General features: G+C 41.5%; 2 protein-coding genes across 13 annotated transcripts in view; one reads left to right on the forward strand and one right to left on the reverse strand.

Annotated features, from left to right (window-relative positions):
- Mfsd6 (major facilitator superfamily domain containing 6) overlaps positions 1-27,004 on the forward strand; it is a 67,612-nt gene that overhangs the window by 34,650 nt on the left and 5,958 nt on the right. For all 12 annotated transcript variants that reach the window (XM_021247743.2, XM_004868974.4, XM_004868967.4 and 9 more), the window contains 2 exons: positions 13,980-14,077; positions 26,647-26,808. In XM_021247743.2, the coding sequence (XP_021103402.1) occupies positions 13,980-14,077; positions 26,647-26,808 (260 nt within the window). The remainder of the gene's footprint in view (positions 1-13,979; positions 14,078-26,646; positions 26,809-27,004) is intronic.
- Positions 801-27,004, reverse strand: part of Nemp2 (nuclear envelope integral membrane protein 2) — a 62,000-nt gene continuing 35,796 nt past the window's right edge. Inside the window, 1 exon segment of the mRNA XM_087210724.1 lies at positions 801-26,837. The gene's annotated coding sequence lies outside the window, so the exon portion shown is untranslated.

Below are 27,004 nucleotides of genomic sequence, written 5' to 3' on the forward strand. Positions count from 1 at the left end.
AATGATACATAGTGTGGTACATTTATGGAAATTTTAATAACAAATTTTAAAAGTTGAACATTTTAATGGTTTATAGTAATATTCTTAGAAAAATGCTTGAATTTGGAGGGGAAGAAAACGTTCTAAATTCATATTAGACCTGGCTTTTTGGATAGCATGAAAAGAGAAAGGAACAAAGGGGAGCAAAGATGGCAAACAAAGAAGACTTGTACTTTGTGATACTGGTTTCTTTAAGGAAATAAGACAAACTACTCATAATTTTCTATTACTGGTGCATGATATGCTGTAGTCTTAATGCGTGCACTTGCCCTTATAGACTTAAATGGTCCTAGAAGGACCAAATATATGTGTACATGTATAATTATAGCTGTTTATATATATATATATATATATATATATATATATTTTTTTTTTTTGGTATTGGGGATCAAACTCGGGACCTTGAGCTTATGAGGTAGGTGGTAGAACCACTGAGCTAAATCCCTGGCCCATAGCTGTATATGTTCATCCAGATTTATCAGATCAGCATTGAGATTTTGTGTGTCTAATATGTACATTGTTATATATACTTTTTCTAAATAGCATAAATGACTAAAATTCTATTTTATATAAGTACTATGACCTCAAGTTTTATTTCTTTCTCTTTAAAATGAGATCAAGTCCAAGTGTATGATATCTAATTAAGAATTAACCTCAGGGCCTTGAGGTATAATGCAGTGTAGAGCGACTGCCCAGCATGAGGAAGGCCCTGGGTTTGATCCCCAGCACTGCCAAACAAAATCAAACTGCCCAACAACTGATTTGAGTAGTCATTTTAATATTTCTTTATTTTAAAAAAGAGGCAGAAGATGTAGCTCAATGGAAAGGCACTGCTTAGAGTGAGAGTCCCTCCCTAGGACAAGAGAGACACGCATGCACGCACACACACACATGCACACACACATGCACGCAAATAGACAGAGAGAAAGAAATAGCAAAAAAGCACAGTGTCGTCCCAAACAGCATTAAGTTTATGACTGTCTGGGTATTGGCACAAGCTGCTGAATTATCTTGAGTCATACAGTGTCAACTTATGGCCTTTTTACAGAAATCAAAAGCCTATGTAATCTGGCTAATTCTATTTCTACACATCCATGGAAATATTTGGTAGCTTGCAATTACATAATTTTGCAGGATCTTTGGAAGAGAAGAGAATAAACTTTCAGAAGCTTACTTTATGATGTATCTCCCCATAGCCTTCCCATCCTGAATGGAAAAAAAATCTGATTTCTGAAATATTAAACAATTATTCTTTACCTTTTTTTTCCCCTTCCTGAAAAAATAATAGCATATAGATTGGAGCTCTGACATTATCCAAAAGAACAAGCCTGTTATGCTCATCTGTGTTCCACGGCTTTGGACCCTGCTCCGCCTGCAGGTTGTGGTTGGCCTTGGAGGAGTCCTCAGTCGTGGGGTGCTGGGGGGTGGTCCTTATCACTCCTGGCCAGACATTTCACCCAGGCAGGAGCACAAGAGAGAGAAGAGAACAAAGTTGTCCATGCGTGGCTCCATGGATCTCCATAAGCCCTAGGACGGTTGTGTAGTTTGGCCGTTATTTTGTTTCCTTTTATTCATTTTGCCAGTTCAACTACAAACTGTGTGTGTGTGTACTCATGCATGGATGTGCATGCACCTTAATCTGACCTAGATTCAAACCTTCTACTGACCTAGGGTAAGTCAATAATTTAAGCTGTTAAGTTTCAGCTTCTTCAAGACCGGTTAGTTATACTAATCTAACTTTATAGCATTGTTATTAAGATAAAATGAGACAATATATAGCACCTGAAGTGCTCGGCTATGAGTAGTAGGCAGTATTATTACAGTTGTTACTAATTAACTCCTTCAGTAAGTTTGGGGTTTTTTGAGACAGGGCCTCACTATGGAGCTCAGTCTGGCCTTGAACTTGTGATCCCCCACCTTAGCCTGCTGAGCGATGGGATTTCAGGCACAAGCCAGTGTGCCTGACTAACAAGTATGTTTACTCACAGGCTGGTGAGAGGCACTCCTATACACTGTGGGACTGTATGGAGTATGTAGTGAGGTAGACAGCGGAGGTGTCTTGGGACTCGTGTTCCACTGGGGTAGACATAGGCAGTAACAGGCCATTTACTTTTGGTAGAGATGAGTTACAAAGCGGGGTGAAGGGTCCCACAGTGCAGGGAGAGGCTTTGAGTGTGCCAGGCGGAGAGGGGGCTTTGGACATAGCAGCCCCTCAGTGAAGACCTGGGGGCAGAGGAGATCAGGGCGTGAATGTCCAGAGTGTGGGAAAGCACAGGGCAGCAAGGTGGGCAAATTTCTGCTTCCATGTTTTTAATAGCCAATTACTTGGGTAGAGAATGTATTTTAATCATTATTTAACTTGCTTTAGAAAATTCCATCTTAGGGGCCGGGGATTTAGCTCAGCGGTTTCGCTGCCTGCTGCGCAAGTTCAAGGACCCGAGTTCGATCTCTAGTACCAAAAAAAAAAAAAAAAAATTTCATAGAGCCTCAGAAAAGTCCATCTTCCTTCATTCTTTGAATTTCGGAAAAATTATGAGTTGTTCTTTTTCTTGACTCATAAGCTCATGATCCATGTGTTCCCAGTCCAGATGAAAGATTTTTTTTTTTTTTAGTAACTTCAAGCTTTCGGCATAGTCCTATAATTTACAGGATAAATAAAAGTACAGTAAAAAAAAACCAACAGAACCCTATAACCATAACAAAAATATAATTATAGGAAAATATTTTTAAAATAATAGTAATCACACTGTCATTTGAATCTTTATTACTTATAAAGTACCCACAAGGACAGACGTTAAGTGCTTTACCTATGCACCCTGGTTTACTCCTTGTAATTAGCAGCCTTGTGGGGTAGGCATTGCTATGTTCATTATAAAGATGAGAATTTTGGTGGTTAAGTTGCCCTTGGTGACAGCACTATAACAATAGAGGTCGAGTTTCAACTCAAGCTACTCAGGCTCCAAAGTGCAGATTCGCAGCTGCTGCTTTACAAATCCTAGGCACCAGGTGTTTGTTCTGAGTGACCAGTGTCTGGCACAACTTTGTCAACCTTCAGGCCTCTTCTCTATCTTCTTGTCAAGCTCTCCATTCCTCCGAAGTGCCCCAGTTCCCCCAGATGACTCCTTCAGCCCCCAGAGAAATGCTTATGCCCCAGGGTGCTCTCTTAGCACTGTCAGGACGGGAGTCAGTGACCAAGTGACTTCATACTGAGTATAAGTGACAAAACAGTCATCTCTAAAGGTGATTGTGTATCATAGAGAAAGAATTAATTCACAGTTAAAGATTGTGTTCATTCATGATCTCTTTAAAGAAGCCTTAACTGGGTGACGAGGTTCTAGCCCATGGATGCAGTGGTGAACCAGACAGACAAGGCCCCTCCCCATGGAGTTCACCTTCTGGTAGGGCCAGATAATAAAATGAAAAAGGAAATGTCACATGCGACAGGAAGGTTAGCTCATTTTTGCTCACTAATGTTGGGACCATCAAAACAGATAAACACTGGTATTAACTAATTAGACTACATCACATAATGATTGTTTTAATGTCTAGGTCACCAATAAAAATAATTCTTATGGGCTTTATAATTTATAGTTTTCACAAGTATTTTATTGTTAAAACTACCTTGCAAAACAGTTAAGTTTAATTATATGCATTTTTACAGTGGCTCAGTGAGACCTGATATTGGTGAATAGATCAGATCATCTTCTTGGGGGGCTGGGGTGCAGTGCCTGAGAGCCATCAGGGTTCCTGGAGCCCCGGGCTGGTTCCTAATGATGTTCAAGAATGCAAGTGTTAAAGACCAGAAGTATGTTGTTGTGGACTGGGTTATTTCCCAGTCACCGCGCATTCATATGTTGGAGCTCTAACCACCAATGAGATGGTATCGAGTCTGAACCTTTGGGAGGGGAGGAGGTTATGATGAAGTCATGAGGAGGGGCCCTGAGAATGGGATTAGTGCCCTTATAAGAAGAGACGCCAGGGAGCTCGAGCTGCTCTCTCTGCTCTGTACCCCCAATCCCTCCCTCTTCCACCCCCTGCCATGTGGGGACACATGCAGGTCACCTGCAAGCCAGGAAGATGCCCTCACAGAACCTGACAGTACCAGTACCCTTGTCTCAGGCTCCCAGGCTTCAGAACCAGGAGAAATAAAGATCTGCTGTTTAAGGCATCCACTCTGTGACATCTTGTTATGGCATCCCAGGAAACCAAGATGCACGTCTGAATAGAGAGCAGAGCAGGGAGAGCTGAGGTGGCCATAGAGCCTTGGGATCCCCAGCTCTGTGAAGAGTCAGAGGGCGCTAGCGTCGGGTCTCAGGGCTTGGCACAGCGGGACGATAGTAGGAGTGCATCCAGCAGTGACAGACTGACTCTTCCGCATGTATGCACATTCCTGGTAGCACATACATGATTGGTCGGGCAGATCCACCAAGCAAGCCTAGAAAATAACAGATTTGCTATGATTTGCCCAACATCTACCTTTCTGAGAGGAGATTGGGACTATAATCCTAGGCTCTCTGCCTTATAAATCCCATTTTCTTTTTTATATATACCAGACACTGATGTTGGTGGGATCACAGTAAATGAAGACTGGTATCATTACTAATTCACTACCATGAATCATATTCCTATTAATTATAACTTTCCTTCATATTATTTCTGTTAATTATATTCTTCTTGGCTCTGTTAATGAGATTTTGTTAGAAACTGAATGTTTCACATACAGCTAGAATATTATTACAAATCTTTTTGAAACAATATTTTAAGGAAAAATGGTCATTAAAACTTTTTTTGTTCCAGCACTGGAGTTGAACACAGGGCCTTCACACTGAGCTACATTCCCAGCTCATGTTATTTTTTATTTTGAGAGAGGGTCTCACTAAGTCACTGAGTTGGCCATGATGGGTCCCAACTAATGATACTCTTTCCTCAGCCTCCCAGCGTGCTGGGATCATGCCACCATGCCTGGCTGTTCATTAACTTTGTTTGTGAAAAAGGAACAGATTTTAAATTCCCCAAAAGTTTACGATTGGGGTGGGACAGTTCTGCCCACAGTGGAAAGGGCCTGGGATAAGACAGCAGAAGAGCACGTTTCAGCCTTGATTGTGCCTTTGGTTAGCCACGTGACCCTGCCAGTTTGGCTCCCTTTTCAGGACCTTGATTGCCTTAGTTGTAGAATAGGATTGATAGTAATCCTTGTCGTTCCTATTTCATAAGATGATTGGAAGGGAAAATTTGAGATACTAAAAAGGAAAAATGCTAAAATATTGGAGAACAGATAAAAATATGACTAAGAGGTCAGTATGATGCCAGACTTGCATTAAGTGCAGGTCTCCTGTGTCCCCATAGCTGATGTTTTCTCCTCCTTAATGTCCCAGAAAGAGGGGCAGAAGTGGTTTGAACAAAATCTCTTCAATCAGGCTTCCCTATTTAAAAAAAAAAAAGATGAAGCTAAATTTCCTGCCATAAAATTTAACTAGTTGACAGGTTTGGGGTAGGAGTTGATCGTAACTGTATTTATGCTATTTTTCCTTACTTGAAAAATCCATAGCTTAAGGGGGCCTGCAGACAGAGAAGGTGTCTAGCATTGTGAGTAGAGACTGGATTGCACTATGTCTGAAAGTGGTGAAAGTTCAAGAAAGAGAGGGAGATGACCCCAAACCCAGCTGGCCTCTGTGCTGGTCAAGACTTTTCCCTGAGTGTCACACATGAAGGATCGTGGGTCCAGCTCAGAGGGTGGATGCCGGATGCAGCCTGTGCCCAGCCACGTCTCTGCAGGCTCAGCGACCTTTCCCACACACACCTCTCGCCATCCTGTTTGCTCTGTGTGTGGCAGTGTAGCCGCTGTGCAGCCAGTGGGCAGTGCATGGAAGGCCCACTCCCCTTCATCTGCTCCAGCAGATGCACCTGCAGTTTCTGTGGCAGACATGGCCTTTGGGCCCATTTCATCATAACACTCGCTTCTGGGTAAGCTGTTTCTTTTGTGATCCAGGATATTGGGCAGCTGCTGAGTGGCATTTGCTTTTCTACGTTCCTCTTACCCCAATCTTACCTGTGGTTTGTCAAAGTTTAAAATGTCAGTTGTCTTCGAAAGCCAATGCAAATATACATCAGCTTCCTTAATCCAAATGCACAGCTGGGTCCAGAAGTCTGACTGCTCCACACTGCCAGTCCTCTGCAGAGGGGCTGCAAAGGAGTAGGAGAGGGGCACAGTGCATAGTCTCCAAGGGAGTGCTGTAGGACAAGGTGGACAGTGACCTCCAGCATCCACTGGTCAGCTGACTTTGGGACCCCATCCCGCCTCTCTGGACCTCTCTTCCCTTGTCTGTGAAATGAGAGTTGGAGGTGATGTTGCAGCTTCTGATAGTTCTGCCTCTAGTGCTCAGCTTTCTGCTTTGGTGGTTTTTAGTGTGAAAACCACACTGTCGACCTTGCCCTTCCCTGCCTACTCTTATCATTCACTCCCATGCTTAAACTTCAAATGTTTCTTGCTGTGAAGTAAAAAAATGTGCACAAAGCCATCCATGCAGACTTGTCCATGCCAGGTACAACAGACAGTCGAACCAGTGGGAGGGATGTGATTTATAATAGAGGCACTGGTATCTGTACAGACACTTATCATGTAATGACCAAGCTCTGTTCCTGTGACTAGGTCATTAAGTGAATTGGTTGCTAGATGAGGAATTATATATACAGTGGACCCTTGACTTACAAACTCAACTCATTCCTGAGGGCTGGTTGTAACTCAAGTTAGTCAGTTGCCTTCAAAGTCTCTCTCCTGTATAATTTTTTATTTTATTTATTTTTTTTGGTACCGGGGATTGAACTCGGGACCATCTCCTGTATAATTTTAGGTCATACTTTCTTCCAGGCAGCTCTCAGCATCTGTAGAGAGACATTGGCCTAGGATTTCTCAGTTAATTCCACAGGAAAGGGTGTTGTCACATTCCTTCCAGAACTCTTTAAGGGTTAAGTCTGTATCTGAGACCATCTGGAAGCACAAGGGGCTGACATTAGGGTCATAATGTAAGACTTTGGTCATAAGTTAAAACTAAAATTCCAGTGTTACCCAAGTTGTTCTTATGTCAGGCCAGTCATAACTCAAGGGTCCACTATAGTAGGTACAAGATTCAAAACAAAGAAATGATCAAAGGAAACTCCAACTTGATGACTTTGCTTTTATTTGCATAACTTTTACATGCAGTACTGTAATGTGTAATAGAACATAAAACCTATGTTTTATGCAAAAATTGCAGTACTATATAAGCAAGTGTAGTGTGAGTCATAAGTCCAAACACCTCAGTTGTAAGTCGTAAAAGTCTGAACAGTTGTTAAACAGGTAGGTTGTTAAAGGAGGAACATCTGTATACAGAATTTTCTTTCTTTGGAGCCAACTGACCTGAATGGAAGTTGGCACCATAAAATCTCAGCCTTTTCTCTTATGTATTCAGAGCTCAGGCAGAATCTGTACCAGTTATGGTTGCTCTTGGTAAAATACTTGCATCTGGTATAATGATAGTTTACGGATTTACACAATGTTTTGCAGGTTTCCTTTATAGGCTTATCTGATCTTTTAAAAAATGTAACCAAAGCAGTTATGACCACTCCTGAGAAAAGCCCACTTCAACTATGCCCATGTCAGGAATTCTACCAGCTCAGCCAGAGGCAGCCCATTGCCCACTGGCTGCCCATATGAAAACACAGTAATTAGCACTGTTTGTACAAGCCTTTTGCTTTACTGGGAAAGTAAATAGCAATCCCCCAGATAAAGTCAATGAGCAAATATGGCTAGATTAGGTGGTATGATAAAGGCTAACAATCCTGTAAGGCCACCACCTCTGCCTGACTGCAGGCATCACCTTCTGCAATACTAATCCAGGAAGTTAGTAGCTCTTCAGGAAGACACATTCCTTGCTGAAGTTTGCTGTCTCAGAATTATAAGTGACTTTGGGTGGCATTTTGATGGCTACAGTTGTGACTTCTGAAAATTTGTGTTGAGGGCCTCACCCACAGAACCTCAGACTGGCTGAATTTGGAGAGAGAATCTTTAAAAGAGGTGGTTAAGTTGAAAGAAATCATTAGGATGGCCCCTCAGCCATTATGGCTGACGTACTTATGAAAAGATTAGGACACAGACAGGGAAGATTTCGTGATGACACAGGGAGAAGACAGCCACCTGCCAGCCAAGGAGGAGCTCAACCCTTGGCAACCCTTGAGCTTGGACTTCTAGCCCTCGGAATTGTAAGGGGATAAATTTCTATTACTTAAACAGGATCTGTGGTATTTTTATGGCAGCTCCAGAATATTAATGCAGTCACGTAGACCTGGCTTCCTATCACAGTCCTTGACAGGTGGAAACCTAGCCTTCCCTTGGCTGCGTCCAGTGATGGGGAACTTGCTACCTCACAAGACAGCTAAGATTTTTGTGTCACTTGGGACTATCAGTGAGTGTGACTGAAAACTTAAAATGGCTTAAACAAAACAGGGAATGTGTCATCTAAGTGAAAAGTCTGTAAATGGCTTTAGGTGGAGCTCTAACCAGATCTCAAATGCTGTGACCAGAACCTGGGAGTCTCCTGTTAGCACTGTCTCCCATGGCTGAGCTAACCCAGGCTATGCAGGAGGTCCTAGCCAGCTCCAGGGTCAAGTTCAGCTGAAAAAGACAGTCAGGTAAGACAGTGGCTTCTGCTGTCCTGACTGGTCTGGGTCCAACTGTGGCGCCCTCTTCAGCCGAAAAGCCTTCACCTTGAATGTCTCACCTGCAGCCGAGCCTCTCCAGTTCCCAAGGGATTTCTTCCACGTCATCTTGTCCAAGACACTCTTTTCTTTTCCCCTCTTACTCTGGCTCTTTTCATATTTTTCTTTCTTTTATCATTGACCTCTTAAAATGCATCACTTTTAATTGTATCCATTCCTGCTGTGGTCTAGCCAAAGTCAAGAACAGTGGGATGATTCTCTTCTTGTGATTTGGTCATCGTATTCCTTCAGTCTGAATTTTAATGAACTTGTTTAGTTCCCTCTAATTTAGGTTTGGGCCAACTAAAACTATTGAGGTCCTTTGCAAATTAACCACTATGCCAAACCAAATATCAGTTACCCTTCCTGGGAAATTATAGCATTTGTTTTGTATGTGTACCTCAGGCCACATCATGAAAAGTTTTTAAACAAAATCATAGCGTGTGTGTGTGTTCATTTGATTTTTACCAACTGGAAAACATATCAAAACAGCATATTGTGTCTTCTATGTGGTTGGATTCCATTTATCAAGGTTCTGTTTGGTTTTGAATATCCTTAATGGCCTACCTGGAAATGCACACAACTAAGAATAAGTAGCCAGTAAATTAAAAGTAGACAGATGAATTAAAGGAACAATGAAGAGATGTAAATATAGCCAGAAACCAGCACAGTGACTCTACTGATGGTAATCACACTCTTAGCTTATTAATCATTTAGAGAGGAAAGAACTGAGGGTTGCAAAATAAAGAATGATTTAAACCCAGCAGAGACCCACATTTTACATTGTTGTTGTTTGTTGTTGTTGGAGACAGGGTAGAGAGGTCTCTAAGCTGCCCACGCTAGCCTTGAACTTGCAATCCTCCCACCTCAGCCTCCCGAGTAGCTGGGTGTTATGGATTGTATCTGTGGATATCCTCCGAAAGCCTCATGTGGTCATAGGTGAGGTTCTTCAGAAGTGGCTGGATCTAGGGTGTGTGATGCTGGGATTAAGGATGCCCCACCCTGGGTATGGTTGGGACTGCCCAAAGGGCAGGTTGCCTGGATGAAATATAAGGCTTGGTTCCTTCTGCTGCTGCTTTGCTGCCTGCTGCCTTCTGCCTTCCCTGCTTTGCCATGAACTATTTTTCCCCTGTGATGCCCCTCTGCCATGCCACCCTGCCTTGGAGTCAGCTGACTATGGACTGAAACCTGGACAAACTACAAGCTGAAGGGAACCTTTCCTCCTATAACTTGTGGTGTTGGGTATTTTGTCTCAGCAATGAGAAGAAAACTAAGACACTGGGAATAACTGGGGTATTTATAGTTGTGCAGTACTACACCCAGCTTGTACTTCATTTGTGCCTTTTCTTTTTCTAGAAGAAACAATAGAAGAAAGTATTGGTAGTTGCATAAAACACACATGGCCAGATGGCTATGGTTTTGCCCTCATTCACTCTCCTGACATACAGTATAGTTCTTAGGCTATGTTCTGTAAGGGTGAGTTAGGGGCCAGCTGTCCCTACTTGGTGATCGCTGTTTAGTGGCCTGCAGGGACTCTGTTGGTGAACCCTTCAGCTGTCTCATGAAAATACCGGTGGCTGTGTGTTGTGGCTTGCAGGCTAACTCCTTCTAATCTGGTGAGATCGGCCTGTGGCGTGCAGAACCTTGTTATCTGCTTTTGTACAAGTGTTAGGTTCCACTGCATAGTGCTTCAGAATGTCCCCCACTGAAAGCAAGCTGTGGTCAGTTGTTCACTGAACTATCACATATCCACACACATAAGTGACCATATTTATCTTCAGCTACAACCTATTAACATTAGCCAAAACAGTTGCTAATTATGGACGTCTATTTTTTTAATCTTCCTATTTCTGGGGAGAAATAAGTCAATTCATTCTGTCACAAACCCTATACCATAACTGGGTATCTTAAAATACATACATATACAATTCTAAGTATAATATGTACATAATATATATATATATATATATATTATCTTGTTCACTGTATCCTTAGTATTTAGCACAGAATGTATTCAATAACTATTACTTGGTGTTAGACTTATTCATATTTTCCCTCGAGTTGATGAGTATTTATTGAGTGCCTGTTAATGTGTCAGGCACTGGGGATAAAAGTGAGCTAACATAATATTGGAGTCCTCACCCTCCATGGAGATATGGTCAGGCTGCACATCTGTAGTTACAAGTAAGTGTTATGCAGAGAGGCACATGAAGCTGTAAAGGGGGGTGGTTGGGCCTGGTATGAGATAGAGCTAAGTAAGATAAGGAGGAGCAAGATCATCAAGATGAGGCATGGCTGGAGACTGTGACCCAGTCGGTCCCTCTGGCATTCATAGGGGCTGGAGGACAGGAAGCTAGGTGGAGTGTTGTGCCAGATAGGCTGCAAGGAAAGACATTCTGTGATATAATCTTGTTTATCTCACCAGCTTTGGTTCAGTTGTCCCCATTGTGTTACAAATGCCCCCTGACTCTTGAAGGAAACAAGCACTTTCCTTAAGTCTATCTTTATAGACTATCATTTTCTTTGTCCAGAAATAAAATGATTATAGCAACACTAATTATTTCATGTGCCTTAAAAAAACACCAGGCAACTATCTGATTTATTTACATATAGCTTCCCAAGAGATACAAGAGATAGTAATAATACTGAATACTAATTTAGCTGGGATGTTGCATCATTCTTAAGCCAAAATAGAAACCCAGATAAAGACCCCATCAGCTTGGAGAACCATGGGCCCAAACTCATGCATCATTTCCTTGTCTTTTTATAGCTGTGTGAAATACAGGGCCGGATCTCTGTTCATTCTCTGACACCAAGGATGAGTATGTGGAAAGATGCAGAAGAGCATGATAGGAAGAGCCTGTGGAGGCCATTTTTGCTGCTCACACTCTGTGTTGTCTCTGGAATAGTTTCTAGAATGTGTCTGGACTAGAAAAATCCACTTATCTCTTCGTCAGTCCTTAGATTATGACCCTTCTATCTTTCAAACCACCTTTGGCCACAGATGTGTGATGTTTAATGGTTAACCGTTGTTCACTTTGTTCCTGCTGGTGGTGATGCTCCCCAGCTTGTTTGTCCATCTCTGACCCAGGGGTCTGGATAGGTGGCTTAGGGCCATTTCTTTGTGTTCCCATAGCACATGTCTTTTAGCATATTTTATTTGACTCATTTGCGTATGTGTCTTTCTACCTATTTGACTAAATTCCTTGAAGGCAAAGAGAATTTCCTCTTCATTTTCATTCCCTTGGGTCCAGCACAGTGTATAGTACCTTGTGATAAATGTTTATTAGGAAATTAATGTTCATTATGGTTTTGTATGTCACTTAAAAGCCATTCGGCCATATTGTAATTGCTTAAACTTAGAAAAGTGGGACACAACAGCTAATCTGCACTGTTAGGAATTTCAGAATGACTTCACAATTAATTATATCTATTTCTTCCACATTGTTGAAAAAAAATACCAGTTTTATTATAATTACCAGTCAACGTGTACTGCCAATACTATGTATGGCCTATGGGCCAAATTTGGCTGGCTGCTTGTGTTTATATGGCCCACAAACTGAGAATCATCTCTACCTTTAAAATAGTTGAGAAAAAAAATCACAAGAATAAGACTTTATGACACATGAAAATTATATAAAATTTAGATTTCATTGTTCATAATACAAGATTTTTTTGGAGTGCAGCTGTGCTTAGTCAGTTACGTATTGTGTCGGGCTTCTTCCACACAGCACAGTCGGTTGGGCAGTTGTAGCAGACTGTGTGCCTCAAAGCCTAGACTGCTGACCTCATGGCCCCTCCTAGAAAACACGGGCTGAGGTGTGGGCTGCACTAGGCAGAGGTCATCCACAGAGCTAGTCCGCAGCTCAAAAAAGAAGCAGAAGGAGGATCGTGGAACATGTTTTGTGTGTGCGTGGGGGTTTTTTAGTATATTTTGCATTTTAACTTCCTTTCTCTAGCAGCTGGAGCAAGTTTATTCAACAAAATTTGTATCAAAGAGTAAAACTTTTGTCCTCAGACAACAAGTTTGAAAGATATAATGGCCATAGAACTGGACCACCCGGCCTTTCTGATACTCCAGGGAGAACCCCGAAGTCCCTTTAACCCCATTTCTTATCTCTTCCTACCCCACAACCCTTTTTTGTCTTTTCCCCGTATTTATGATTAATGCCACCCAGGTGCTTTTGTTTCTTTTCCTTGATTCAAAGTTGGAAAAACAGAACAAACTGTTTATATGACAGAGTTTAATATAAAAATATAATTGAGCAAAATTAGGACAGTACTGTAGTCATGTTGGTTTATTTCTTTTACCTTCTGGCTTTCATCTGTTTGGACTCAGAAAACAAGAAAAACATGAAGGTTAGGAAAATGAGCCAAAAAATGGAAGACAATTGAGAAAGAGAAATTCTACCATCAGACTGTATTTTGTACAAGAAGCAGCTGCCAGGTGCTTCCAAACCAACCCGCCTTTCCAGTTCAGAATGAGAGAGGCTGTAATCTTATGCTTGGAGTACCACTTCAGGGCCTTGCTTATTTTGTTTGTACTTAGACTTTTGGTGGTGGTAATGTTGGCGGTGGTGGAAATTAAGAGGTGAATATATATTTATCAGTTTTCTAAGCACATGATATTATGAATATTTTTAAAAATAATGAACGTATCGTTTGAACAGATAGGAAAAAGTATTTGATTTCTAAGTAGTTCATTATTCATCATTAGATGATAGTTTTCAATGATCTTGAGTTTCCTTGTAAAACTGCATGGTGTCCTGGGTATTATAAGTGAGACCACATTCGTGTTCATATGTTCTAATTCGGATCCCGTCCTCCCCCCGTCACTGTTAAGAGGCCTCAATCCTGGGCATATTTACCCTACAGCCACTTGGAAGGAAGCCAGTAATGTCATTACAGATGGCAATGTGCCCAGACTATCTTAAAAAAGCATTGTCTCTGCTACTAGTGAGTTTCAGGAAGGGTGAGGTTCGCTTTTATATTAAGCATTTGGGGAACGCTGAGGGCAGGTAGGTTAGAAGCAGTCTTCTTATTCCTAAATTCCTTAAATTTAATTGTCCTTTAGCTTTCCTGGTCCTAAGCTTGGAACATTGTCTGTTAAGTGATGGGTGGTTTGAGGAGGGGAAAAAAGTAGATAATATTTGGATGATTTGTGCTTCCTACTGTAGCCTCAATTTATTTTCCTTTGGTTTTTTTAGGGTTCTGTATATTGGCTTGGCCTGCAATACAGCTCGCTATATTTATATTTCCTACCTGGAAAATGCCTGGACTGTGCTCCCCATGGAAGTTCTTCAAGGTGAGTTAGAAGTGGAATTGGGGTTGTTTCTCAACCTAACCATGCCACATCTTTGCAAAAGGGTTCAACATGCTTCTACAAAGGAAGGTGGGCCTCCTGTGACATGACTGTGAAGTGGTTGTCAAGGAAGAGATGACGTCGGGGCGCTGGTTCCTCAGTTACCCAGGGTGCTGCTCTGTGTTGAGCCAAACAGGCAGGATTTGACCCACACCCTGGTGATTAAACAAAGAGGGAACTCAAGATAAACTCCAGTGACACTCATAAGCATAGGCATCCAAAGGTGGCTTTAAAAAAGGATTTTATGTTTCAACGCTTTAGATTCTTTTGGTTTTTTAGGTTAACTACAGTTATTGGAAAAATATTTTTGTCATAATTGTTTTATCTCCAGATACTTTTATTCCAGCTGGTGGCCTGTAGCTAGAGCTTTACAATCATATGACTGTTTTCCATGAATCTTCTAAATCTCAGCTCAGGTATCCTGACCCAAGTTCTTTTCCTTCTTAGGGCATCATTTTCCATCAAAGTATAATTCTTAAAAATTTTCTAGGAGGCTCTTGCTCTGTGGCTTAACATGTTCCGCCTGGCTTGAACTACTGGTGGTACAGGCATGACTGCACCATCGGGTGGCTTGTACCACCACATGGGACTGTCCCATATCACCAGCTGGGACAGTCATGCCTGTACCATTGGTGGTTCAGAGCTGTCCAGCAGCAAGGCATACAAATTACAGCCTTGTCGTGAACGTGTTAAAAGCATTGAAAACATGGATTTATATTCAAAGCTCATTGCCATATTAGCCCATATAATCCTGACTAGATCCCCAAAACCCCTGTTAGCAGCTCAACTAACCTATCTAGTGATTGACATTATGATTAAAATAAAGGCTTAGAAGTCAGCCGTGATGGTGCACACCTGTAATCCCATGTTGAGGCAGGAAGATCACAAGTTCATGGCCAGCTTTGGCAACTTAATGAGACCCTGCCTCAGAATTTCAAAAAAAGCAATAAAAAGAGCTGAGGATGTAGCTCAATACTCCCATAGTTCAATCCCCAGTACCACAAAAGGGGAAAAAAGGCTTAGGACAAGGACAGGATCACTGGAGTTGAATCTACTGTGACAGCGTAGCTTCCTGTATCATTAATTATACAATCATTAATTATAATTATACAGTGATTTTGTATAACTTGTTTAGTAAAGATTGCCATTATCATTTTTCCTGACCCTGTGGATGCAAATGCAACTCAGCCCTTTCAGTCTTTTCAGATGAAAGATTCACAATTACCATCCTTACAAAATGTACAAAAATGGCACAACCTCATTCATCAGACTCCATCATGGTGATGAGAAAGAGCACCCTAACTTAAAGGAGATATAATTTATAGTCATATTCTAGTTATAAAATTCAAAACTATACACACTTGGAGGGTGCTTTTTCTTAGGACTTCTGTGCGATGTAACTGGTGAAAGGAGATCTATTTACAAATAGGTAAAAGGAAATGACTGCAATGATGACCACTCAGGAGACGTTTTGAGGTAAGGCACACGTATGAGGTTTAGGTATTTCAGAATAACAAAACACTGAATGTGAACTACAAGAAAGAACTGTGCAGCTGGGAATTTAGCTCAGCAGTGCCGCACCTGCCTGGCAAGCACAAGGTGTCCTGAGTTTGATTCCTGGTACTGGAAAAAAAAAAGAATTGTGCAACAAGGTACATGTATCCAGTTCTTAAGACTTCCCACTTCTAGTTCCTCTTTTCTCTGTATCTGGCTTAATTGCTTTTTTAATTGGCATATTACTGTGTATAGACTCTATAACAAGATTTCTGTGCCTACTGTAAAGAGTGTATTGGAATAATATATACACATACCTTTCCTCCTTTTAATATGAGTTATATAGAAAAGAACAGTTTGGGGCTGGGTAGCTCAGTGGTGGGGTGATTGCCTAGTATGTATGAGGCCCTGGATTCCATCCCCAGCACTGACAAAGTAAAAGATAAAAAGAAGACAGAAAAGAACAGTTTGCATAAGAGACTCAAGAAAAATAGCATTCATAAAATGGTTAAAGGAACAACAGAAAAATATCAGGAAAAATCAAATGTTATTGTGAACTTAAAACCTCTTTTCCTGTTAGTTTATCAAAGATGTATTAAATGGCTGCTAAGAGCTAGACAACATGCTGGTGCTGGGAATATTAATAATAATAATAATAATTAACTCAGGTCCAAAGTCTCACCATCTGTTCCGGAAGCCAGATGTGTAAACACATAATTACTATACAGTGTGTTAGATGGAATCACAGGAAGATGTGCTGGGAAACAGGCAGGAGCTCAGTGCAGGGGATAATTAACTTTGTGAATCAGGGAGTGGAGGATGAAGATTTGACCGAGAAATTCCCCAAGGAAATCTCACTGAGCTGGAGTAGAAAGGGCCACTAGGAATCCTCCCGGTGGCCTTCAGAGGTGGCCTTCAGCCTTTCAGCGGAGAGAAGGTGCTTGTCAGGTTGTGGACGTGGGAAGTGGAAGATAAGTGGAAGCAGAAGGTGGAAAAGTTGCATCAGGGATATAAGTGGGGGGTGGTGTAGGTAGGGCTGTATGGGGTCCCTACCCAGGCTGCCAACTCAGGACATATCTTTCCTGTTCCCATCTGCACCTCAGGGCCTGTGAGCCCAGGATCTGGGAGCTGGCCATGTTCTGACTCTAAACAGGCTTTTTGCTATGGCTTATACTTCCGTGTCTCGTACTCTCCCCTGTGCCAGTAGGAACCTGGTTACTGATCTGAAGCAAGTGAAAACAAAGATCTGTAAATGCAGATCCAACAGAGGGCTCTGTGAGCAGGTTCCAGAGCTCGCTGTCTCCAAAGCTGGAGGAGATGGCTTCATTCCCTGGCACCAGGAAGTGCTGAGTATCTCGGCTGTAGAGCAAAAGCAAAATCGCTTGCCTTTGTTGGATCTGTGCCCATACCACAGAAAGTAGTGGGTCATCCATGTGGAATAAATCTTGTGTCACAGGAATACATTTCTGACTAAAAAGGTTTGTTTTGGCAGCCTTGATTCTGCTGATTTTGACAGGGCTTGTCCAAAAGACTTCAAAGTCCCCGTGCTTAAAGGAGACTCTACTTAGGATGCAAGAAGACACTGAAGGATTTAATTTTAGGATAAGAACACTACCGTGGTAGATGCGCCTTCAATCACTGACTTCACCTCTTGCCTGAGTTTTATCAGTGTCTTGGGAAGGGAGGCTGGGAGTGGACTATTACCCGTCATCCCTAACAATTTTGACACTGAACGACCAGCACTTCCTTGTCACATGAGAGTCTTCCAGAAAGGATATAGTGAATTCAGTCTCTTCAGCTTTCACCCCTTGGCTCATCCCCCAATTATCCTGCAGCCAGTACCATTTAATGGGCAGCTGAAGGTGGGATACGACAGTATTGCTGTGGTCGCCGTCACCAACTAGCCAGCTCCCCCCCCCTTTGTGTTGTCTGTAACTAACAGTGGAGAATTCCTTGTTTTCCTTCAGTTCTGGATCACCCTCTCACCGTTCTGTCTCCTCAGGACATGTGGATAGGACTTAGCAGGTGGGTGGGGGAAGATGTCCTCCTGGCCAGCCTCATGGGAAAGGGGCTGTGAGGCATCTGTCTTGGGGGCCAAGATGAGACCACTAGGTACTGTTTGGTGTTGTGAGCTTGTTTCTTGTGACCTTTCTCACATTCAGCAGCCCCTGTGCTTTTGTAGTCTGATCCTTTCAGCAGTTCGGCTACCATTTACAGCAAACATGTTAGTCAAGAAGCCCAAGCCATATTTCTTGCCCAGGAAGAGCCTAAAATATATTTTTAAAAAGAGACAGCGGAACTAAGTGCATACACGCATTGGTGGATGGTGGTGGTGACATGATGAGTTTATATTTATTTCTCAAGATCTCATTTTCAAACCTCATAGGAATGTTCACCTGTTCTTTTGTATAAGAAGCACTTTAGCATGCATGGTTATCAAGAATATAAACATTTGATAAAAATCAGGCTTGAATTTGTTATGCTCCTTAACTATGTGAGTATTGCTTATAGTAAATCCTTGCAAAACTCAGAGATGCATATGATCAAGATTACTCTTGCTACCAAGATGTAAAGGGAGCCCAAGGGCTCCTATAACTAAAGGAGCCTTTTTAGCTCATTTGAGTGAACAGCTCCAGGGCTGAGGGGTGAAAATGATGGCTGGGTCGCTCCTTCTCTGTGAAATGTGCTCCCAGTAGGAGCTGGGTTGAGATTTTGATGAAAGATGACTTTTTAATGTGACCAGTAGGAGGGCCTGGGCTGACATTTATGAAGCTTTCCTCTGTTTGCCTAAAATAGCATGCCTACTCCACTGACTAAGAACCACATTTTCCTTCCTCTGAGGAAATTATAAGAGGATTACTATGCAGCCCCTATCTGACAGTAGACCTTCTAAACATGGTTCCATTCGGTTATTATCCACATTGGAAATTTTGTCTGACTTAACCTTTTAAATACAAACATTTTGTGACATGAATAACTGAGATAGACAGATATGCATTAGAATTTCAACTGGTAAAATGACATAAAATGTCACCTATGATATCTAGGAGTGGTAGCTCACACTCCTGTAATCCCAGCACTGGTAGGCTGAGGCAGGAGGATCACCACAAGTTTGAGACCAGCCTGGACTACATAGCAAGACCCTGTCTCAAAAAACAACAATTAAAATAAGTCATTTGTGTTACTGTTAAAATTAATTTTTAATCAAAAGTCTTTTGAAGTGTAATAGAATAATCTTATTCTTTGTCACCCTATGGTTTATAGTTACTAAGAATTCCTATAAAATATTTTCTTCAAAACAGGAATTATTTTGTCCATTTGGTAGTCATCTGAAATGTCCTCTGATCCAAGAATCCTTTTCTGGCAATCAAATCCCACACTTAGCTCTCCTTTTTCTGAGTCCTTCTCAAGCTATGGACTGCGGTACACATTTTAGCACTTAGGTACTCTCTTACTATTTTACAAGTACTCGTTATGTCTCCTTAGTTTAAATTCTTGAATACAAAGACCTTATACTTTTAAAATTCACCGAAGAGTTATGCATATAGGGGAATATACTATAAATGCTTGTTTCATCGTATAGTCCCACGTTTCAGGCATTTTCCAATTTTTAAATCTCTTGACTAATACATGAAGTTCCAGCTCAAAAAAATCTATAAATATCTGAAAGAAATTTCAGAACTAAATTTAACAGTTGAACCTTCACTATCATAGTTCTTCCTAGCATGACAGCTTGCCCTCCATGGCACATCTGTAAAAACACTGATGATTTTAATCATGTACTTACTCTCTCACCTCATTCTGTAAAATGTGCAATAATCTGGAACCTGGAAAGTGGCTAGGCTTGAATTAGACTGAGTTTGAATTCCAGCTCCCTTTCCCAAGCCCTGTGGTCTTTAGGGAGGACACTTAGCCTCTCTAAGCCTCACACTCCAGAGCCATTAATAATGGAAGTTGATATGGATATTAGATAAACCACTCCATTCAAACTGGTTAGCACAGGACGTGACACATAGCATCCAGTAGATGTCAGATGATATACGGTAACAAAAATGGAAAACAAATTATACATACATAAATCAGCACCAGGGCATGGAATTTAAGAGTCTACTCTCAGAGGTTAAACTGCAATTATGCATGGAAGCTATAAGTAGGCTCTGAGCATGAAGGAATCGTGACTATCTAGTGCATACTGTTCTTGAAGTTTTCTTTGAGGAAGTGACATTTTTGCTGGCTTTGACACAAAAGCAGTTGTCATATGTGCCTTCCTGTGGGACAACACTGAGCATGTAGTGTAAAGTGTGTGAAGTCTTGCCATTAAACACACTTCGTTTTGGGTGGTAATCTCTAAAACCCGCTTTGAAAACACACCGAAGGCAGTGTCAGCATGCGTAATCCCCAAACACTGCCGTATCAAGAGTAGATTTTATTTTTCAGGAACTCATTTTTTTAAAAACCTGCAGGCTACAGCTCATAGAAGGTCTGCTATTTTACTTCCTCTGTCTATTGTACTCGTGTGTGGGGTTTGGAAGTTTTCTCCAGCCCTGTGCAGGGTACTTTTTACCCAAAGTGCCTTCCTCCTGCCAAGGCTTAGTCCCAGGGATTCTCTTCAGCCACAGAGCTGTGCCAACCCCTGTGCTGGGCAGGTGGGTCTGCTCAGGGACTTGCTCTGCTGCTCACTCAGGTGAATCCTGTCCTGTTCTCCCTCTCAACGGAACTCTGGTGTCTGGGGACATTTCTTGTATGCTGTCATGTTCTCAAAGCCTATCAGGGTAACTGGCGCGTAGTACAGTGGTTCAGTAAAGAGTGCTGACTAAATGTATGAAGGTGAGTCTTACAGTGTCATGCATTGGTGGGCATGGATGTGTTGGCCTTTAATATGTAATTGTTAACATGTCTTCTATAAAGTCTCTTTCGTGTGGCACACTGAAGACTTGTGCTGCCGCTGCTAGGTTCCTAGCATGTTGTGAGGGCTTCTGGCTTTGGAGAGTCCTGTGCTGTCTGTGGCCCCGGCTCTGGCAAGGAGCCCGGCTTGCTCTTCAGCTGCTGTCTTCCTCTTCGAGGACCAACGGCTGGACTCCATTTCCCAGCATCCTTTAGGTCTGACCAGGTAGTGCCTCTGGCCAGTGAAATGAACACAAAAATGATGTGTGCCCATAAAATGTCCCATGCACCGTCTTCTCCCTCTTCTGCCAGCTGGACAGTGACATCCGGCTAACCAGGCATTGAAGAGCACAGAGTCTCTGTACCCGGGTCCCTGAATTCCTTTATGGAGTGGAGCCACTGCTCCTCCTGCCTCCTGCACAGTGGACTTTGTCTGAGAAAGAAAAGAAAGTATCTGGGGATAAAGCCACGAAGATCCTGGGGATTCTCTGTGACAACAGCTAGCACCACCTTAAGTGATCAATCCAGACTCTGCCTGCCCTGCGAAGGCCTTTTCTCAGGTGGAGCAGTCGCTCATTGATGTTCACCAGGCTGATCTTCTGGAAGCATCTTTCACCCTGGCACTGGAGAATTGCACTGAACTAAGTGAAATTATGCTCTGGTCTGTCACTGGGAAAGGTTTGTCACCGCTAATTCTCTGTCGGTACTGAGGGGATAATTTTGTTCAGTGAGCATGCATCAGTGGCAGAAGCAGGACAAACAACAATCCCAGTTTGCAATACTTTGTCAGTTCTTGCTCCTCCCAGCTATTATGATGTGATTTCCCTAAGCCACACAGCATTTCACAAAGCGCAGCTGGCTACTAGAGAAGAGAGGAATTGTTTTCTTGCTCCTACATGCATGCATTGCAGTGGAGCACTCTTGTGGCCAAGACAGAGTAATTTTTAAATGCATGTTGCAGAATCGGTTATCAGTATTGAATATTATAAGGTAAAGAGGTAGGGCCTATAAATATATATGATAATATGCTTGATATGTTAGCTCTTTAGGAACAGAAGGAGGTAGTTAATACAGTATCCATTATTTTAAGAAGATAGATTGCTATGCATGCTTGATATCAACAGAAGCTCTCAGAGCAGATGGTTACATTTATTACAGAGTATTACTAGTTATCGGGAGGACACAGTGAGGCATTAAAGCCCTTAAGTTCTAAACTTAGATACTGTATCTTGGGTTCAGATCCTGTCCCCTGCTCCACTGTCTGTGGGGCCTTGAAGAAAGCACTCTGATTGATCTCTCTGTGGCTTAGTTTCCTTTTCGGAAAATGAAGGAATAGTAGTACCTGTGATTGGGAGGAATAAAGGAAATAGTGTGTATAAAATAGCAACGTTTTCTGTGGAGTGAGCTGCCACAATGATACTATTAATGAAGAAAATGTATTAATCATTACTTTTAGTGATTCTAGGTTATTCACATGTAGCGAATCTCCGATGATTAGGTGTTGGAAATACCTCTATTTCCCTTAGGCCTCAAAGCTAACCCTGATTGGACCCTGTAAAGGCAAAGAAGTACCGAGACACTAAATCTGTGTGACCTCCACGGTCCCCGAGAGTCATTCATTACCTGTCATCACGTTTACAAAGCACGTATTTTGTGGTGTGGAGATGGACTGTCACTTAGGGTGCATCAGAGGATTTCTGACAAGCAGCCAACAAAGGGCTCGCTCCTGTTGCTGGGAGAGTGGATTTGTGTGTCTTTTTTACGGCCTTTTATTTTTCTGTTTGATCTAGCCACAGAGTTCCCAGACATAAGGCTTTATCATTTTGTTGCTCCAGTATGAATACACTCAACAGTGCCGCCAAATAAGTGTGCTTATTTCATCACATACAGAATAATCATCTACTGCTTTTTTATTAGTACTCTAATAAAAGGTAAAGAAAGCAGAGGCATTTTGGTGGATTATGATACTTTTTACCTCCTAAATTTTACAGTACAGTTGTTGTAAGTAGCGCAAATGTTAAGACATCCTTAACTTTGTAATATAGCAATGGAAATTTCTGGAAGGTTTTTAGATTTCTGGGTTGCCTTTTTATTATTTTAAAACTAGAGGAGCAGAACACAGTTGTAAAAACATTGACAGGAGTTTGAGATTGTAAAGATTACTGGAAAGTTGTGTATTTAAGTTTAAGCACAAGAACCACAACTTTTAAAGGTGATACTAACTCAATCAGTACCTTCTTATAGATTGCTTAGTTTTGCAGTTTTTCCCCCTAGGAAGTAGGATAGATTTAATTGATTCTTTCATTGATAAGATATTTCAAAATAAGTTATTTCAGAGAAATCAATTTTAATCCCACATCTTGCCTAGAATATGTATAATACTGGATTATATATATAGGCCGCATGGCTTTCCTTCTGCTATTAGTACCAGAAACAAATTCTTACTCTGTGCCTGACTTATTTTTTTCCAGTTCTGAGGTACTTTAAAGTATGTAGCTCCCAATTATCTAATCAGTCCCAAAAACCAATAAGAAAAAAAAATAAAACTAGAAATCTAACTGGAGAGAATCTTTTACAAGTGCCACTTAATACCAGCAAACAAATTCTAAACATAGTTTAAAAGCATTGCAAGTAAAGCTAAAAATGCTTTAATTATCTTGAAAGACTCAAATTCTGAAGGAGACCCAGAGAGGAAGAGAGAGAGAAGGAAGGAAAGGGAGAAAGGGAGAGGGAGTGAGCGAGAGAGACAGAGAGAGAGAGGGAGAGAGCAAGAGAGACAGAGAGAGAGAGAGAGAGAGAGAGAGGGAGAGAGAGAGACTGCCCATTATTGGAAGATTTTGTATGTGTCCAAGCCTTCCGCCATAAGAGAATAGCTTCAGGAATTATATGTGATGGGGCTGGGGATTTAGCTCAGTGGTGCCACCGCCTGCTGCGCAAGCACAAGGTCCTGAGTTTGATCCCCGGTACCAAAAAAAAAAATTATATTTGATCTAAGATTATAACCAAAAATATATTTTAATGTTGTGATATATATATATATATATGCATATATGCGATGCCCATCTTTACTTACAAATCCTGCAGTTGACTGCTTGGACAGAGTCACCAGTAAAGTTAACCTACAACTTTTTGACGTAGTTTCAGATCTTTAGAAATCCTTTCTTAAGGATGAATCAGCAATTTAGATTTTACTATAGAGTCTAATTTTGAATCAATTTTATTTCTTGGGAATACTTTTAAATTTTATTCTAGTATTGATAATGAAAAATATGCATATCTGCAAAGAAATAGTTAACATCATCTTTAATAATATAATGAAAATATTCCCACAGAGTACCACTGTGTCAGCATTCATAATTGAGATTCTATTCAGGTATTATTCATTTCTGAGAGAGCTGCCATTATCTAGGGTTTTATCATTGTTAAGCAAGATAAAGAAAATATTTTATTTGACTGCTCTGGGAATTAATTAATTGTGTATGTTACTACTAACTAGTCCATCTTTCTTGTTAAGAAATAAACTGCTTAGGGTCAGGGTTATAGCTTGCAGTAGAGTGCTTGCCTACCATGTGTTTGGACTGGGTCCAGTCCCCAGTACTAAGGAAAAAAACAGTTAAATGAAAAATGTATAAGGCATAGAAAAATAGTTTGATGTTTCTTAGTCAACTATGAAGCATGTGTAAATGTGTAAAAATAAGTGTTTTATTCTATTGTGAATCTATGTAGTAAGATCACCATTGGCTGGTGACTTTTTTTTTTTGGTACTGGGGATCCAAACTCAGGACCTTGCGCCTGCAAGGCAGGCAGCAGAACCAGAGCTAAATCTCTGGCCCAGGTGATTTTTTGATTGTATGCCACATATTGTGAGTTTTCCCTATTTGGGTGCTGAATATTTTTGCATTTCTATAAATATTCTTGAGCTTTGATATGGGACATGCTTACATCATTTGGAAATAGTATGATCCTTTTGGGTCTTTTTTTTTTAAGATTTCTTACATGAAATTAGAGCAGTTGTTAGTCTAGGGCTATTTTTGTTTGGTTTTTGGTTCTGAGACACAGGTTCACAATGTAGCCCAGGCTGGCCTTGAACTCATAGAGCTCTGCCTGCCTAGGTCTTCCAAGTGCTGTCATTATAGGTGTGCATCACTGTGCCCACCATCAGGAATAATTATTTTATAATACTGACCCAGTTGTTTTGAGTCTGGGTGGTGGGAACAGATGCTATTCCCAGCCTCAGGTGGGCTGTGTACTTTTCTCTGTAATGGTCTTGGGTGGTCTACTTTCTGCATGTGAGTGTGCTGATCAGTACACTGCTGAACACTTGAGGGGAACCCTCTGCTTCTCCCTGAGAAGCTTTCTCCTCTTGGCTTCATAGAGCTTCGACCAGCACGTCTCTTCCATCCCCTGCCCCATCCGGACTCACCGGACAGTAAGCAGGCGCCTCTGCCCTCTTGTCTCTCAGGGATCAGTCTCCACTGCTGATGGGCAGTGTCCAGGAAAACATTATTTCATATGCTTTGTCCCATTTTTAAGTTATTTCAGAAAGGAGAGTAAATGCAGCCCCTGCTATTCTTTTCTGGCCAGAAACAGACTAATGCTAAGTCAAATCTTAAAAGATACTGACCTTTAGTTTAATTTTCGAAAGCATAGGTTAAGAGCTTCTGATGATCTTATTTCCAAATGAGGTTATTTTTAAAAGAGGGAGCCATGGCTCTATCTAGGCAAAACCAGATGATTTCTTCATCCCTTCTAGCTGTAAAACTGTTTTGATGCTATCTTTTAAAAATCACACTTAAAACAGTGCCTCAGTGAAGATTTTAATTCAGACAACATACAGTTCCCATGTATTAAAATAATGATTTTTAACCTGTTATCTCCTTTCTCTGTTCCATCCAACAAATGTGAAGAAAAAATAAAATAGTTAAGAGGCATGGTAATGTGCCTCTGTACTCTAAGAAAACCAATTCAAACTCTATATTCAGAAGCATAAAACTTGCTTTATCCTTGGAATCATTAACATCACTTACCAAATTATAGTTAATATAGGTATGTAAAAGGTATGTGAATTGTGCTAATTTAAATGGGAAAAATAGAAATAATCTTAATATCAAAGTAGGTGGCCACTAAGGGGTGAATATCCAGGACCTATAAAGAACTCCTGCAATTCTGTACCAAAAGAATCAACCCAATTCAAAAGTGGGTGAAGGACTTGAACCAGACCTTTTTCAAAAGAAGATACACAAATGGCCAATAAGCACCTGAAGATGCTTGGTTTCTGTAACAAGTAGGGGAATGCAAATCGAAGACACAGTAAGATACTGCTTCACACCCTTTAGGATTGCTGTTACTTAAAAGAAATAAAAAATAAATTCTGGCAAGGAAGTGGAGAAATTGGGTCTGTGCTTGTGTGGTGGGAATGTACAACGGTGCAGGAAACAGTCTGGTGTTCCTCGAAGAATTAAACATACAGTGACTGTATGACCCAGCAGGTCCACCACTCAATGCATACCTAAAAGAATTAAAACCAGGGAGTCCCACAGACACTTGCATTACCAGTGTTCACAGCAGCACTAGTCACCGTAGTCAAAAGGTGGAAACAGTTGTCCCTCATTGGAAGAAAGACGCACCTTAAATGTGCTTGATACGTACAGTGGAATCTTAGCTGTAACAAGGAAGGTCATTCTGGTACATGCCACAGCATAGATGAACCTTGGAGGCCCTACGCTAAGGGAAATAAGCCAGACACAAAATGGACAAGAACTGTATGAAACCCCATGTATGAGATGCCCAGAGTGGCCCTCTTCCTGGGGACAGAGTAATGGTGCTTACTAGGGAGGGCTGGGGTGAGGGATGAAAGGGCACAGAGCTTTAGTCTGGGTCGAAAAAAATTTCTGGAGATGATGGCTGCACAACATTTTGAGTGTCCTTATTGCCACTGAGCTGCATGTTTAAAGATAGTTAAAATGATAAATTTTGTTATGTGTATTTTACCATAAAATATATATTTATACATGTACATACATATCTGTGAACACAGAATAGGTGCCTCGTTACATAAGTAATTCACAGTTCCCAAAGGGTAGCCAAAGGGATTTAGATCAGGCCCTACACTCCCTCCCGCTCTTCCTCTCCAGGGGTGACCCACGCGGCCATCTGGGCGGCCTGCATTTCGTACCTCAGTGCGGCTGTGCCCCCCGAGCTGCGGACGTCTGCTCAGGGCATCCTGCAGGGCCTGCACCTGGGCCTGGGACGAGGCTGTGGCGCCATGATCGGAGGCCTGCTAGTCAACTACTTCGGTAAGAATGGCTTTCTCTCTCTTTGGCTCCTGTGGTGAAAATGTGATTATTCAGTAACACCTTAATAAACACTCAGATTGTTGCCGAATATTGCCAGAGGCTACACTCTAGAATTTGTGTTCTCTTTCTCGATTTCCTGGTAGTCATAATTGCAAAGCCTGGTTTGTTAGGGTGACGAGCCAGCTGTAACTGTGCA

This window comes from Heterocephalus glaber, unplaced genomic scaffold (genome assembly GCF_053883595.1).
Source record: "Heterocephalus glaber isolate CG9 unplaced genomic scaffold, H.glaber_assembly_v1.0 deba00001190, whole genome shotgun sequence".
Taxonomy (NCBI): domain Eukaryota; kingdom Metazoa; phylum Chordata; class Mammalia; order Rodentia; family Bathyergidae; genus Heterocephalus; species Heterocephalus glaber.